Below are 18,429 nucleotides of genomic sequence, written 5' to 3'. Positions count from 1 at the left end.
GTGAAACGCAAAGCGGATTTCGAAAAAGCAGAAGTGTACAAGACCACATCTTTACAATAAAAAAAATAATTGCGAAGTCGTCTCAGAAAAAGCAAAGGTATGCTTTGCGTTCATAGAACTGGAAAAAGCATTTGATAAAGTGCCACGAGCAAAGATTTGGGAAACGTTGTACCTAAAAAACGTCCATGAAAAATTAATAAGGATTACACAAAGCCTATATCAAAATAATGTTAATTCTGTCATAATTCAAAGTCAACTAGTTTCAAAACCGCTGAAGGTCTGAGACAAGGTGGTGTGATGAGCCCTTTACTATTCATTATCTTTATGAATAATATCCTGAAACAGTGTAACAATAAACTAAAAAGAAAGTTATATATAGGATTTAAAAATCTTCAGAAAGAATAGACATCACGGAATGTACAGTTACGGTCATTGAATAGTTTACAGGCTTACGTATCTAGGAGCCGATTTTTTTAAATTATTACGTTGTTTAAACGCACCTTTTACGTCAAAGTGACGTTACCAAAGGTGTACCTAGAATAGGTTGATTAAAATTAAAAAAAAAAATAATATAAATATGTACGTATATTTTACAAAGTTTAACAAAATGGAAAGTATAAAAAGAAGTTTTTTTGAATAGAATGGATTATGGTCTTAATAATGAAAACAAGGAAGTCTGGTTTAAAAATACCCATTTTATTTTATATCTATCTCAAATTATCCAATCTTTGTTTGATTTTTCATATTATACACATATATGGCTCACGTCCAAATCTGCAGCAACTTGTCTTAAAAACCAACCTTCTTCGAGTTTGGAAATTGCTCTTGCTTTTGCGCATCATTCAAATTTATTGTAACCATTTTTGAGGAGTTTGATATCGTTATTTTATTTTTCAACACTCGCGAAACTTTTGACAAGCATTGACTTTTTGAAATTTTTTGACTTTGACATTTATCAAATCCGTACGACACTGCACATTTACAGTATTACAATATAAAAATTAAGGTGTAAACTATTCAGTGATCGTATAGGCCAGGAACTAAAGCTTTTCACCTCGCAATTTTTACAGAATGGATCGATTTGCTTGAAAATTTGAGAATAAGTACAAGTAGTGGATAGTCCAAGAATCAAAATCTATATGATTCCGAAAGGCGCTATTACCATGAAGGTGGTTGCCACCCCATCTCGGGGGTGGAAATTTTTTATTATATTTTGACCACAAAATTTGATAAAAATATTCATTGTAAGCAAAAGATGTTCTATACATTTTTTTGATAAAATTAATAGTTTTCGATTTATTCGCGTGTTAAAGTGTTAGTTTTGTCTAGAAAAAATCAATATATTTTTTAGTTTACTCATTTACGATTCACTCAATTTTTGCTGTAGGAAATTTTTTTTTCAAACTTAGTTCTTGGGAATTAAATAACCTACAATTTTATATTGAAACATTTTTTCGTATCTCTGATGCTAATCTTTCTATTCTGAAGAAAATGTCTTTTTTTACCAAACTACAAAAATTCGTTATTCGCTTTTAACTCCAGTTTTTTAAAAACTAATCATTCTAAGCCAGTTAAACTTCCAGAATCAATTAATAATACATAATTAAATAAAAATGAATAAGGCCATTGACTAAAAACACCGCTAACTTACATTATTATGCTTCCAATTGGATTTCTCCTTTTTTCTTCAAAAAAATATATTGATTTTTTAACCGTAACTTTTTTATTTTTTATCTTAGAAAGTTTGGTAAAAAATTATTTTGTAGAGATTTATAAGATCTATAATCCTGTTAATATTAAATCTTTTTAAAATCCTCATTCGCAAAAAGAGGTGGCTTTGAAAGGGTTGGTAAAGGTGGTTTTTGCATGTTATTACAAGTTTTAATTATCAATAGCTAACTCAATTTTTGTTGTAGAAAAAATTTTTGCAAACCAGGTTCTTGGGAATTAAATGAGCTACAATTTTATATTTAAACACTTTTTCGTATATCTGATGCTAATCTTGCTATTCTGAAGAAAATGCCATTTTTTTCCAAACTACAAAAATTCGTTATTCGCTTTTAACTCCATTTTTCTTAAACCAATCATTATTAGCCGGTCAAACTTCTAGAATCTATTAATAATACATAAATAAAAAAGACCAAATAAGGTCAATGACTAATTTTAATTAGGGTGGTGATTAGGGGGTCGCTTGCGATCACTTTTTCGCTGAAAAAAATAGGGACTGACATTCTTTTCATTATAAGTCACTTAATTTTTGACCTAGAGACTTTTCTTTTGGAGATAGATACTTTTAAGTACTTTAAATTAGTTTAAACAAGTTGTCCTCGAAAAATGCATAGTTTTCCCATCTTTTGACTTTGAAACTACAATATTTAGCATTTGAAGAAGAAGAGCCAACATATAATCGTATAGCTCGATTACTATTGGTCTTTTGAGAAAATTTAAAGAAATGGTTTTATTTATTATTTCAAAGGGTACATTTTTGTTAAGTAAAGTTGTTTTGATAAAACGAAAAGTTTTGGGGTAATTAGCAGAAAACTTATTAAAAACATTGATTTTTTCGATATAAAACTAACACGTTCGATAGCGAATAAATCGAAAACTATCAATTTTATCAATAAAATGTATAGAACGTTTTTTGCTTAGAATGAACGTTTTTACCAACTTTTGTAATTAAAATATAATAAAATATTTCCACCCCCGAGATAGGGTGGGAAACCACCCCATGATAAAAGCGCCTTTCGGCATGATATAGATTTTGATGCTTGGACTATCCACTACTTATTTTGAAATTTTTAAGCAAATCGATCCATTCTGTAAAAATTGCGAGGTTTTGTCCTATTTTAAGCTTCATTACTTGGACTAGTAACTGTACATTTGCATACGATATTGCCATTACAGCAAAAAATTGGCAAAGAGATTGGCAAGGAAACCTTACAATATGGAACGATATACTAGCAGAAAATGGGATGAAGATAAGATAAGAAAGTAAAACCAAAGTAATCGCAGTACCACATGAACAACAAAATCTAAAAATTAAATTACAAGATGGAGCAAGTGTCGCAGTATCGCTATTTGGAAGTAATTATACAAGAATCAGGCAAGCATAATATTGAAATAAATTAATGACATAATAGATAAGGCGGCTCGAACATACCATGAAAAAGGATTGATAAGCAGAAGAGAAGTATCAAAAGGCACAAAGATGAATGTATTTAAAGTTATATTCAGACCAATTCTAACTTATGGGTCTGAGTCATGGTTCCTTAATGACAGAGAAAAAAGCATAATACAAGCGATGGCTATGAAATATTTACGTAAGGTCAAGAGGATAACTAGTAGAGATAGAATACGAAATGTAGATGTCAGAACAGAATTAGAAATTCCGTCTGTATTGGAGTTTGTAGAAAATAAACAATTAAGTTGGTGGGGACATTTGCAGAGAATTAATGACCACCGACCAGTCAAACAAGTATGGGAAGCAAGAATTCAACACAATCCTGGAAGAGGCAGACCAAGACAAACATGGGATGACGTGATTACAGAAGAGAGGAAAAACGTGGAAGGAAGCAAAAGTACTAGCAAGAGACAAAAAAAGTGGGGAAAATTTGGACATGAGATTTCATTGTAAACCCTTAGGGGTAACCCTGGGAGTAATTCTCTTACACCCTAGGGTAAAACGAGTAACTGATTATATATACTATATAAAATTTTAAAATTTAAATCATTTTGTATAAAATATAGGTACACTACATAATGTAACTCATTCTTGTTCTGTTTAGGTCGAAAACTGTTTTACGATGAAGATCACAATTTTAATGTGTTGTTTAACGGGAGCAATGTGTTATCTTCCTCCAGCCAAGGTAAGTTTCTGTAAAAAATATTGATCCCTGCAGACTAGACTTTTGTAAACGCACTAAAATATAATCAAATAAACTTTTTCATGTTTTTAAAATACAGTGGAACCCCGATAAGTCGGCCTCCGAAAATCCGGAAATCCGGCTAATCCGGACCGATTATCATCAGACAAAACAAACATTTTTTCACTTTGACTGAGTTTTTTACCAAGAAATAAACAATATTGTATAGGTACAACTGTACATAATCTAGATGTACTGTGCATACGTATTTCATGTTTTTGCATTTATAATGTGTATTTGTTTATTATTTATATGTATTTTATTATTTTTTACCATATTCTCCGGCTCACCCAGATTTTCGATAACCCGGATCGGCCGCGGTCCCGATTAATCCGACTTATTGAGGTTCCACTATAATCATCACTTGGGCCTGGATCCCGCGTACCAAAAAAAGTTTATGTAATAGCAAGCTGAAAATTTGTTAATAGCTTAACGGTATCGACAAACTTTGATGTACGGGAACAATGGAATAGGGGAAACTTTAATTGTGGAACAGGTTATAGGTTTCGAACGTCAGATTACGAAAACGTCCCAAGTATTTTGTCGGACAGAACTTCCAATTGATTTGCTACCCTCTCATTAAACTCTCATGCAACAATCAGACTGCTAATTATCACCAACATAATTCTTGTCATTTGACATATTCTACGTGTCGGAATTAATTAAATGCCCAAAATAATTGTTGGACAAACATTTTTTGTACGAGATTTTAATGAAATGGTAACAAATCAATTGGACGTTCTGTCCGACAAAATACATGGAACGTTTTCGTAGTCTGACGTTCCAAATTTTTAACCTGTTCCACAATTATTAAAACTTCCCTTGTTCCAGTGTTCCCATACATCAAAGTTTGTCCGACTAGACACCGTTAAGCTATTAACAAATTTTCAGTTTGCTATTATTAATTTTTTTTTGGAACGCGGGATCCATGCCTGACTGTGTTTGAAATTTTAATAGACCTAAATAGGGTCTTAATGATGTTTCTTCGTTAACGTATATTTTTTCACGACTTTTGTTTCATAAGAGATTATTTTGTATTAATTCTAAAATATGTGTAAGTGGGCATTCAATGTAGATCGAAAAGTTGCATTGTTTCGGAAAAAATCAAATAAGCTAATACTTTTCTAAAACCTTTTTTGTTAGTTTAAAAATATATTTAAATATGTGAAAAAAGTTCTACTTACAGATTTAGTAGCTAATTGTTTATTAGTTGTTTAAAAAATAAAGGTTGTTTTGTATAAACAATTTTAAAAATATTGGTGAATTTATAATTTTACCTTGATCAGAAATGTTTATATTTTGTTTTTGATTATGGTGACTCCGAATCTGACATTAAAATTAGAAAATAAAAAATTTTGTTTGAGCTCTTATACCTAGATTTATGCATCTTATACATTACTACTAAAATTATTCTTCATAAAATACTCTGCATGGACTAAAATCTAAGATGCAGCCATCAGATATCAAATTTTATCAATTTTATACAAGGTATGTCAAAAATTATGAATTTCACTCAAGAGTAAAGTACGTTTATATTTCACAATATCAAAAAAGGTTATTATAAAAAGTTATTTGGAATTAAAAACTATGTTTTAATATGTAATTACATCCTTCTAATTGAAAAAAAAAATGCAATTTTTTCTTAAACTACGGATACCCCATATTATTTTAATTTCAGTTATGATAATCATTAGGCCTGGATCCCGCGTACCAAAAAAAGTTCATTAACCCTAGAAGGACCAAGGAGGGTTAGAAAGTATCCACAACATTGCATTATATCCGATTTTCTAAATACCTTTGGTCCTAAAAATCTCAAATATTTAGTAGTTGTCGGCGCACTACTGCCCTATTAGATGGCATAATTAGCATTTCTACAATTTAATTAATTTCCTCATACTTTTATAAAAACTTGACAGTGGACTATAAATAATCCTCTTGAATACCTTTAACACCATCCCAAAATGGAAAGGGACGATATCATTTATGTGTCAAATTAGCATAATCTAAAAGAAAAAAGGCCAATAAGTGGGCAAAACCAACCATAGTTTGTTCAAAATGCAAGTATGTATGCGGTAAGCACAGCAAGAAGTCAAAAATGTTTCTGTATCCTACGATGATGGCAATTCCACTGAAGCCGGAGACTCCGGGTAAATTATAAATTCGTATCTTTTAACTGTTCCATTAACGTCTGGGAATAATATAAAAGTGGTATTTTTAAATTAGTTTAAATAAAGAAGCACGTTTTTGATTAATTTATGTGTGGACATTTATTGACCCTCCTTGGTCCTCGCTGTTTCTACTAAAAGGTTGGTCCTGCGAGGGTTAATAGCAAGATGAAAATTTGTTAATAGCTTAACGGTGTCTAGTCGGACAAACTTTGATGTATGGGAACACTGGAACAGGGAAAGTTTTAATTGTAGAACAGTTTAAAAATTTGGAACGTCAGATTACGAAAACGTCCCATATATTTTGTCGGACAGAACATCAAATTGATTTGTTACCCTCTCATTAAACTCTCATGCAAAAATCAGACTGCTATTACTAACCAACATGATTCCTGTCATTTGACATATTCTTCATGTTCCACTCATTAAAATGCCCAGTTGGTGATAAACACCAGTCTGATTTTTGCATGAGAGTTTAATCAAATGGTAACAAATCAATTGGAAGTTCTTCTACATCAAAGTTTGTCCGACTAGACACCGTTAAGTTATTAACAAATTTTCAGTTTGCTATTAATCAACTTTTTTTTGGTACGCGGGATCCAGGTGTATATTTTACTATTAATTTTACTAAAAGCAGTTATGCTTTATTCAATATATTATTTATTAATTAATAAACAGTCTAATTTGTTAAACAATTTTTGAAAAAATAACGTTTTCCCAAAAATCTATTGTTTTAATCATACTATCATTATTAATCATAGAAAAAGGTAAAGTACACTTTAAGAGCACACAGTAGCGATCAACAGGTAGCAACAAACGCGGTCCAAGATTGCGAAAGTTCTGGGAACTTTCAAAAGTGAGGCAACAGTGCGTCGATAATTCGACACTGACAGTGACGTTTATACTATCAAAAACAATAATTTTTTACACATAGGCGCGAAATGTTGCCAAGTCAGTGACGTTTGATTTCTTGTTTAAAAAAAATCGATTTTCAGTAGTTCCAATATGACACAAAATCTAGGCACGGGATAAAAACGTTTATTTGAAGAAAGTGTATTTTTTTTTGTCTTTCTTAATGGCGGTACAGGCTCCTTTTTTTCAATATTTTATTTAGTTATAGAGTAATTTCCACATACTAACATATTTCTGAAATTGGGCTCTGTACCGCCATTTTTTATTATATTACAATTTCTCTTAATAAATAAATTATTTTCAATAAATAATTTTTCATTAAAGTATACTTTAACTGTTTCTATTTTTATTAATGGTATTATAATTAAAAATTAGATTTAAAAAAAAATTCAAAAATTGTTTTAACAAATTAGACTGTTTATTAATTAATAAATTTATAAACAATTAGCATATTTATAATAGGTTTGTTCTAGCAAATAGTCAAACTAGTTAGAAACCGTCAGCAAATAGTTGGTCAGTGAGAGAACATAATACAGTCACCAGTACTATCCCATCTACTCGCGCTGGTCCACTATTCGCTGATGGTTTTAAACCGTTTGAAACTGATGCTAGAACAAACCTAATGTACGTAGAAATTACATGCAAATCAAAAAAAGAAAGATGAAAAGCCATTGAGTAAATCCGGAGATTTAGAAAATTTTATTAGTGTGAAGTTGCTCGTTCGGTATTTGAATTCGGTGGATTTGTAGGTTCCCCCTAGTCATCATTTAAACTACATACATATTTGAAAATTTGTAGAGGGTCCTGTAAAGTTACAATGTTTGTGAAAATTTTTTGACAAAAAATGAAAATTCTACAGCTAACAGATTAGCTGTGAATTAAAAAAAACATGGCTAACTTTGGCCCAGATTTTTTTAATAAAAAAACCGTATTAAGGTTTTGTAAATAAGTGAAAAGTTTTTTCTATGGACAATATTTTGTAGTTTTAAAAATGTTTAAAAAATTCTCATTGCGATTTTTGACTATAAGAAATAAGTAATTTTTTATCGTTTTTAACACATACGGATAGTGAAAGTCTTCCAATTTCACTTGTTGCCAAAAATATGTCCCCTGTTTAAACAAATATAATAACTTTTAAACTAATTAATAGATCGGTCTAAAATTTTGCGGGTTTGTTAATTACCCCAATACACAACTTTGAGTGGAACAACAAAGTTTTACTTTAATTTTAATAAAAGTTGTTAACAAATAACGATTTTCACTCATTTTAGAGATTACAAATCAATAAATTGACTTTTAACTTTCAAAACTCAACATTTTGAAGCTTTCTAAAAGTTCTAAAAAAATCAAATTTTGTAATTTTATGTCAACTATTTAGCTTTTTAACAGAGTGCAAAACATCAAAAGAAGTCTGTTTTTTGCACTAAATTGTTAATAATTTAAAACGGCTTCGAACTCTAGGCAGGAAATAGGTAGGTTTTCTTCCAACAAGTTTACAATAACTAAAGCCCGGATTATAAGCATGGAAGAGAGGTCAAAATAAGCACTTATATAAACAAAATATGTCGCAAAAATAAGCAAAGTTTTTATGAAATAAGCAAGGTTCAAGAAAAAAAACCTATAAGTAAACATGAATAAGATATAAATATGAATAAAGGACAATAACATTAAATTGCATTTATTTTTAATAATCGTATTATTAAAATAAATAAAAAATTACAAAAGTGTTAAACTATAATATAAAAAAAATCGAAAAAAGATTAACATATTAATATATTTTTTATTCATAGCTATTAGCATAAAAACTTTAATTAACAATAATGTTTTTCAAAATTTTCTTGTAAAAAGCTGTCTTCTATCTGTGGACATATTATTTATACCCAGAAAAAGTTGTTCAACATCTGCAGATGTAATTGGTGCGTAGGTATTTAAATTTAGACAAATGTACCGATAGTACCGAAAAGTATTTTACAACAATATAATAAATTTGATGATTCTGCAGACCAATACTAGTTTATTACATGGACAGGTATAACGATTGGTTTTCCCGTTTACCTCCTAAGCCTAAAGGATTAAAATTCTTATGGTTTATTGATTTATTAGGGTTTTATAGCTCTGTATACTTATAGAATTTTAAGAAGACAGGAAGTAATACAGTAAAACCTGTGCTAACGGTCACCTGTCAAAACCGGCCACCTGAACTAGCTGGCCAGTTTCAAAGTTCCCCAAACCAAAATTTGTGGACTACAAAACCTGGTATTAGCGGCCACCTTTTTATATCGGCCAATAGTTCTGTCATTTTTAGTGACCGTTATTGAGAGGTTTTACTGTACCTACATGAAATTTAACTATAGTTTATCATAAGTAGTAACATAAACAAAGATAAGCAACCTATCTTTAAAATAAACATTTTTACTAAAAATCCTGATAATAGACAAAAAAAAGCAAAGAAAGCAAAAAAAGCAAAAAAGCAAAAAAAAAGCAAAATGCGTATAATCCGGACTTAAGCAATAACTAAAAAAAGTTATCAGCTACCTGGATGATTCAGTGTCCTGAGAAAATCCTTATTTCCCTGGACTATTGTTACACCACTTCCTCCCATTTTCAGCAATATATCCAGTGGTTACGTGACACTGTATGTTTCCGAGAACGTGAAACTAGGATTTCCACTCCTAGAACCACCAACTCGTTCATTAGGAGCCGGTTGGATATTTCCAGCTAAATTCCAGGAATTTAGCTATTCCACGAGACCCTTTGTTATCCTTAAGAGTAAACATCAGCGCGTCATCAATATTTTTGTTTTTCGAAAGTTTTGCGAACTTTCAACAGTGCGGCAATAGTGCGTCGGCAGTACGAGAGTGACAATGACACTATACTATCAAAAAGAATAATTACTATACTCATAGGCGCGCTAGATATTGCCAAGAAAGTCAAGTACGATTTCTTGTTATAGATAATCGATTTTTAGTGGTTCCAATGTGGCATGGGATAAAAAAATTTATTTAAAGAAAGTGTATTTTTTGATCTTCTTAATATCGGTACATGCTCGTTTTTAATTATATAGTAATTTCCACATAATAACAATATATTTTTCAGATTGGGCTCTGTACCGCCATTCTTTACTATATTAGGAATATGTGTGCCAAATATCTCGACAAAATATTCAAAATTACAGCCGCAATCTTGGAACGCGCTTTTCGCCCGCTGATGTTGCCTCTTAATTCACATCAAAATTCTTTTTCTACGATCAATACATATAAACGGCTGTTTGCATAATTGGCAACAAAAACTGAATGTTTACACAGAGCTCTTTCAGTTTATCGGCCTTTCGGATTTCGGAGATAAAACCTAAAAAATGTACGTCACTAATTCAAATTCGCAAACCGAAAAGTTTACATAAGAGTTAAGGCTATCCTTAAATAAATCGTCCCTTAAATAAAGAATATTTTTTGCAGGCTTTATTTCCCAACTTTTTAATTTGAATTTTTTGGAAAAGCAATCATCGTTGTTTGTTTGTCCTCATATTTTTTGACGACTGATATCTGTTTCGAAAATCGGAAAGATAATAAAGAAATTATTATGCAGGTTGTGTGTATGCAGTAAAGATATACGAGAAAGTACAAAAAAACAACTATATAAAACATTTATTGAAAGTACAGTTACATATGGCTCAGAAATCTGGACAATAAATAAGAAAATGCAGAACCGAATAAACGCAGTAGAGAACAATTTTTGGCGAAGATGCTGTAGATTAACATTACACGATCATGTAAGAACCGATAGAATAAAAGAAATGATGAAGGTGGAAACAACATTAACGGATACGATAGAAAGAAAACAACTATCCTGGTACGGACACATGAGAAGAATGAATGATGAGAGATTACCAATTAAAACCTGGACGTGGATCCCAAAAAGAAGAAGGAAAAAAGGAAGACCAAAAAAGTCTTGGGAAAAAGGGATCAATATAGCCATGAAAAGAAGAAATATAGAAATAGATTCATGGCAAAACAGAAAACAATGGCGTTCGAATTGCGATAAACGGCATATGATGCTGTAAAACGTCGCTATATATATATATATATATATATATATATATATATATATATATATATATATATATATATATATATATATATAATGTTCGGAAAGGTTTCCGCGGTTAATACAATGAAACTTAAAGCTAAAATCAATATCAACAAAAGAATTAATATTAAAATTAAACTCACCAGGCTTCCGGGTTGAACCGCGTCGTTGGTTTCTAGGCCGAGCTTTCGACGTCCTCTCTGACGTCATCTTCAGGGCTTCCGGGGTCTCAGTCTCCTGAGGCTCCAGACACTACACTCACTACTCACTACTTCACTACTCACTGCAATACTGTTGTTGCTGACGCTGGGGCGGTCATTTATACCGTGGACTGATGTGACTGACGTGGCTGTCGATGACGTGGCGGAGTGGGAATTAGCGCGAAGACTATTTGGAGTGGCGCGAAGATTTTTGACGGCTGGAATTGTATTTGTAGATGGAGCGGACGATGTTTTCTTTAGGAGGGGTCTCCAAGTCGAGACCCCTCCTAAAGAAAACATCGTCCGCTCCATCTACAAATACAATTCCAGCCGTCAAAAATCTTCGCGCCACTCCAAATAGTCTTCGCGCTAATTCCCACTCCGCCACGTCATCGACAGCCACGTCAGTCACATCAGTCCACGGTATAAATGACCGCCCCAGCGTCAGCAACAACAGTATTGCAGTGAGTAGTGAAGTAGTGAGTAGTGAGTGTAGTGTCTGGAGCCTCAGGAGACTGAGACCCCGGAAGCCCTGAAGATGACGTCAGAGAGGACGTCGAAAGCTCGGCCTAGAAACCAACGACGCGGTTCAACCCGGAAGCCTGGTGAGTTTAATTTTAATATTAATTCTTTTGTTGATATTGATTTTAGCTTTAAGTTTCATATATATATATATATATATATATATATATATATATATATATATATATATATATATATATATATATATATATATATATATATATAGCGACATATATATACACTGCTTGATATATATATATATATATATATATATATATATATATATATATATATGCAGGTTGTGCCACCAACATATAGTATGATACAAAAGAATGGAATAAATTCATTATTTTTTAGAAACAGATGCTATATATATATATAGGCTATTGATTAAATTCAAAATAGGATAGCTAAAAGGAACTACAACGTTAACGGGGTTTTATTATTTCATATGGTCAATGGACATCTATATATGAAAAAACCGCGGAGTGCTACCATTTAAAGGGGTGCGTTTTTGAGAAATGGGTGAATTAGTCCCTGGGCACAGGTTACATTAGGGTGAGTTCTATGCACTTTTGGTACAAACATACCTACATAAAAATTGTTCCTGGCTAAATTTCCTATCTAAATATCACTTTTTAAAGTCAATGATACTTTTTTTGACAAAAATATATTTAAAAGAAAAAGCACAAAGAAACCCAAAAGAAAGAAATTTTGTTTTTTGTCCCATAACTTTTGTCCACGAGGATATAGGTATAGACATTGCTTTACATAAAAAAAGCTACATATTTCTTCTTTAAAATGTTGTTTAGTAAAGGTAATTAGGATTTATAGTTTTCGAAATATGATTTTTCAAAGTTCGCCACTCGCATCAATTTTGGGCAATCTTCCTTGTTATTTCGCAAATATTGTTCTGTAATTTTTTTCTACGTAACTTTAGGTATATGCAATGGTACACGTAATAGAAATATAAATCAATTACCTTTAAAATGGTCTGCTGTATAATGTTGTTCGACTTTTTTTAAAGAGATTATGGTTTTTCAAGGTTTTATACTTTTAACGATTTTTTATAATATAATATAAAAATAAAATAATATTATTATATAATATATAATATTATATTATATATCTTCTTCTTTAGGTGCCGTGTCTGTATTCAGACGTTGGCCGTCATCATGTTTACAATTTCCTGAAATCTCTCTCTATCGGCTGCTACGCGAAATAATTCTTCTACTGTGCAGCCACACCATTGTCTAATATTACGCAGCCATGAAAGTTTCTTTCGACCAATCCATCTCTTTCCCTCCACTTTTCCTTGTATTATAAGGCGAAGCAGATCGTATTTAGGTCCTCTAATTATATGGCCGAAGTATTCTGTTTTTCTCCTCTTTATGAGGCTTATGAGCAGACGTTCCGAATTCATCATTTGAAGAACATCTTCATTGGAAGTGTGCGAAACCCACGATATCTTTAGGATTCGTCGATAGCACCACAATTCGAATGCTTCTATTTTGTTTAGCATTGTGGTTTTTAACGTCCATGTCTCACAACCATACAATAGGATAGACCACACATAAAATTTCAGCACCTTCTTTCGAATATTCATCGACAGGTTTCTATTACATAAAACTGGTTTCCAGGTCATAAAAGCCTTCCGTGATATTTCGATCCTAGTTATTATCTCTTCATTAGAGTCACAATTTACATTTAACCAGCTGCCAAGGTACTTGAAATGATTTACCCGTTCTAACTCCTCTCCATCAAGAGAAAGCTGACCTTGATCTATTATAATCTTTCCAACTGCCATCCACTTTGTTTTTGAAATGTTGATTTCAAGGCCTCTCCGATAGCTTGCTTCACTGACTAGATTTAGTAGTGTCTGAAGATCTTGTAAATTTTCAGCAAGAATGGCTGTATCGTCAGCGTATCTAATATTGTTGATTACTTCTCCGCCTAGCCTTACTCCCTCTTGTCTGTCATCCAAAGCCTCCCTAAAGATTTCTTCAGAGTACAGATTAAAAAGGGTGGGTGATAAAACACAACCTTGCCGTACTCCACGTTTTATCGGCAGTTTTTCAGTACGACTGTCTCCAATTTGGATAGAGGCTACTTGATTGTAATATAAGTATTTCAGCAGTTTTATATCGTAGTGGTCAAGTCCTGCTGCCTGCAGGCAATCGAAAAGTGTATCATGTTGTACTCGGTCGAATGCCTTCTCGAAGTCGATGAAACAAACATAAACGTTCTTTCGGAATTCACAACTTTTTTGTAATAGAACGCGCATACAAAATAGTGCTTCTCTAGTTCCTAGACCATTTCTAAATCCAAATTGCTTATTACCCATTCTAGTTTCGCACAGAAGGAATACTCGGTTTTGTATAATACGTAAAAGTACCTTAAGTGTGTGACTCATCAAACTGATTAGTCTAAAATCGCTGCATTTGGTGGGCCTGCTTTTCTTTGGTAATGTTATAAACAGTGACTCCAACCAACCATCTGGTATTTTTCCTTCGTTGTAAATTTTGTTAAAGAAAGTAGTCAAGTAGGTAATGTTTTCCTCATCCAAAAGTTTAATTAGATCAACAGGGATTTGATCTGGTCTAGGTGCTTTATTGTTTTTGGCTTGTTGTATTGCTTTTATGACTTCTGACTTCAGTATACTGGGACCTCTGTCTAACTGGTTGTCACAGGTAGTATTTGGAGCATTTTCTCGAGAAGCATCGTCAAAAAGGTCACTGATGTGTCTCTCCCATTCTTTGCACTGTTGTTCGTGATCACAAATTTTTCCGTCTGCGGTTTTAAGTACGTGAGCATTTTTCTGTTTTCTAATTCCGGAGGTATATTTAAGTTTCTTGTGGAGGTTGAAACTGTCATGCTTTTTTTGGAGGTCTTCTATTTCTTTACATGAATTCTCGAGCCAGGATTCTTTGGCCTGTTTAATTTTTCTTTTTATGAGTTTGTTAATTTCACGGTATTTGATAATATTTCTATTTTTGTATTTTCGTCGAACTTCCATCAAGTCTAGAATTTCTTGGTTCATCCATTCATTTTTTGCCAACATTGTAGGTGTTTTTAAAGATTCCCTTACGTCCTCTAAAATCGAGTTTTGAATATCGTACCAACATTCGTTAATAGTTCTGTTTTCGTTTGTTATATTTGATATTCTGTGCATTTTACTATTTATCTGCTGTGCTATGTGTTCGCGCGTTTGGGTGTTTTTAAGGGGGTCGAGATATATCTTACTAGACTTAGTTGGCTTTGTTAGTTTATTTAATTTAATTTGTATTTTGGAGCAGAGTAAATTATGATTTGAGTTTATGTCGGCGCCGGGGTAAGTTCTTATATCTTCAATATTGTTCCGAAATCGATGGTTTATTAGGATGTAGTCTATTTGATTCCGTACTATTTTACCTTGATGTCCATCTTGAGGGGATTTCCACGTGTAGAGACGCCTTTCTAGAAGTTGAAACCAGGTATTTGTAATGAAGAAGTCATTTTCTTGGCAGAATTCTATTAGACGCTCACCTCTTTGATTTCTCTCTCCCAAGCCGAACTTTCCGGTGATGTTTTGTGTCATCTTTTGTCCAACTTTAGCGTTAAAGTCTCCCATAATTATTGTTGTTTCGTGTTTCTTTGTTGTTTTTAGCACTTCTTCTATTTGATGGTAGAATTCTTCCATTTTCTGCTCATCTGCATCTGCAGTGGGAGCATAAACTTGGATGATATTTATATTTACAGGTTTAGCATTCAGCTGTATTAAAATTACTCTGTCTGACATTGGGATGAAGTTAGTCACATATTTACTAATATGCTGTTTCATAATTATTGCTACTCCGTTTCGATGCATATGGTCTTGATTTCCAGAAAAATAAACGGCGTATCCGTGTGCTATGAAATTCCCTGTATTTGGCCATCTTGTTTCACATACCCCCATGATAGTAATGTTTAGTCTGTCCATTTCAGAGAGTAGATTTCTCAGCTTACCGGCTTCATATAAAGTTGTTACATTCCATGTAGCTATTTTATACGGATTCTTCATTTTCATCTTATGTCATAGTTCATACTTATAGTATATATAATATAACAATATATTATATAATGCCTAATATAAAACAATATTATTTTTACATTTTTTACGATTATTTTTGAAATTTCTCATTATAACTTTTTTTCTTCTACATTTAGGTATATATTATATCATATAATAAAAAAGCTTATTTTGTTTACTTTAAAATGGTGTATTACAAAAAATTATAGGATTATTTTTGAATAAGATATTATTTTTCAAAATATAATAAGTAATTGCAACTTTTTTGATTTTAGGATTATTTTTTAAATTTCTCATTATAACTATTTTTTTCTTCAACATGAATATACTATATATTGCTCAATAAAGAGGGCTTACTTTCTGTTCTTTAAAATGGTGTATCATCTATATTTAAATAATGTAAACCGAATGATTTTTTGATATTTTTAAAATTATTTAAACATTCACATTTAAAAAATTTTCAAAATCAAAGGCCATCTCTTCGTTAGCATTAGCTTCAATATCTTCCTCTGACACCTCAGTTATCTTTCCCACAATTAATACCCATGCACATGCACCCTTTGCAGCATATTGAACAACTAATTCCTATCTTCCTTCAACCGCAATTTTTTGTACATCCTTTGGTACATTTGCATGCTATTTTTTCAAGCAAAGCTTGTGGTGCAGGAGCTTTGACAGTAAATATTGGAATTAATCCATATTTTGAAGTTTGAACGGACGAGTCAAGTGGATCCAAAGTATTCGCTATAAAAAATAAGATTCAATCATAACACACAATCACATAAAAAGTTATAATGAGAAATTTAAAAAATAATCCTAAAATCAAAAATCGTTGCAAGTACTTATTACATTTTGAAAAAGTACATATTTAATTCTGCTATCTCCTTTTTATTACAAAAATTTTATTTAAATGATTCGGTACTCTGTACTTAGTATTATACAAAAAAAAACGAAATTTAATTTTCTCCTTTTGAATAGATTACTTATTTATTCTTTTAATTTATTAAAGACTATGTTATGCTGTAGAACTGTTCAATAACAAAAAATATATGGTATGTGGTATACAACACTCTTTCCTTTTTACAAATAATCTGACTAACCCCTTTTCTTTCCTTTCCTTCCTCTTATGGATTGTGTAGTCCTGGATTCTCCCACAGGTGATCCTTGGATGCTACGACGGTCTTTCTCGTACAAACTGTTTCACAAATAAACAACATCACTCGCTCGTAATCTCTCCTCAATTTTCTCTCTGCTCGATATCTTGTGCAAACTGATATAACCCGGATACTGGTTCCAGACAGAAAACTGGAATCTCTTCGGACACGAGGCGATTGAACTTCTCAACTCGATCAACGATTTATTTGTTTCAACATGATTCTGCTTATCACGGCCACCAACTTCACCACTTTACACAAACTTACTACTTTTCAAAAACTGGACTGGTCTCTTCAGATCTTCTTTACACAGTGAAACTTTTTTTCTCCTCAAACTCAGACTCAAAACTCTCTTCCCCTTCCATCCGTCTTTCTCGCCAATCACAAAACATCCTCTCTACGCATTACATCCATACTTTCATTTCTCAAGAACAGATTATTTTTGTATACAACTTTTCCGCTTTATCAAATTCCAGGAAAGACCAAAATTACTCTTGTTTTTCTACATGCTAAACATAAAACCTTATATTCTAAAACTCAACCATCGTATTTATCGTCTCTCCTTCTAAGAATAATTTGTAAACGTCCTATTGTTAACTTCTAAGCGAAATAAATGTACTTTCTAATCCTACCGCATAAATGTTTAAGTCCGTTCAGAGAACCATTAACAAATCACTAACGATTTTCACTTTTCGCCAAACACTGTTTACTAACTAAATTATACTATTTACAATTGTTGGTCATATACAGGGCGATGAAAATCTATGATCTCGTGGTTTTTTATACAAATAAGTTTTCTAAATTATTCCCATAAAAATTATATAACAATATATTTTGGACATAATTTTTAAATAGATCGGCAAGAGTATACCTCATCGACTTTACAACGATATATTATCTGATGATTTATTCTTACAGGGTTAACCAAAACTATGTACTCAATTCACTATGATATAAAGTTTGTTTAATGTTTGAGTCGTCATCAATTGCTATATTTGTGTTGCTCATTATATCTTCAGTATTAATAAAACTGTTGGTTTGCTATTGCAATTAAATTACAATAAATGTTCAACAATATGCAATAAAGTATAAATTGAAAACTGGTATCTTCCAGATATAAATCGACTCTATCAATGGCGAATTTCTAGTACCGATCATAGGCGTCCGTTTTGGGCAGGGCAACTGTCTTATACAGTGCTAGTCAAAAGTCCGTACCCCCCCTCGTATCTTTTGAACGGTTATACCTATAATAGTGAAATTTGGAGATAGGAAATAAACGGACGTAAGCTTCTTAACTAGTCATGACAGGTGACGTAATAGTGACAGATGACTTTACAGCGCCACTGTGACAGATAATTTTAAATGGGACCTTCTGGCAAGTGACACCTCGTTTGAAAGGTATTGAAAATACCTATTCAG

The 18,429-nt window shown here is 32.0% G+C and overlaps 1 protein-coding gene across 3 annotated transcripts in view; it reads left to right on the top strand.

The window, feature by feature from the left end:
• LOC114336454 (neuroendocrine protein 7B2) overlaps window positions 1–18,429 on the top strand; it is a 161,224-nt gene that overhangs the window by 10,174 nt on the left and 132,621 nt on the right. For all 3 annotated transcript variants that reach the window (XM_050652572.1, XM_050652569.1, XM_050652570.1), the window contains exon 2: window positions 3,786–3,866. In XM_050652572.1, the coding sequence (XP_050508529.1) occupies window positions 3,804–3,866 (63 nt within the window). In that variant the 5' untranslated portion in view covers window positions 3,786–3,803. The remainder of the gene's footprint in view (window positions 1–3,785; window positions 3,867–18,429) is intronic.

This window comes from Diabrotica virgifera, chromosome 6 (genome assembly GCF_917563875.1).
Source record: "Diabrotica virgifera virgifera chromosome 6, PGI_DIABVI_V3a".
In the NCBI taxonomy this organism is placed as follows: Eukaryota; Metazoa; Arthropoda; class Insecta; order Coleoptera; family Chrysomelidae; genus Diabrotica; species Diabrotica virgifera.
This window is presented reverse-complemented; position numbering and strand designations above follow the sequence as displayed.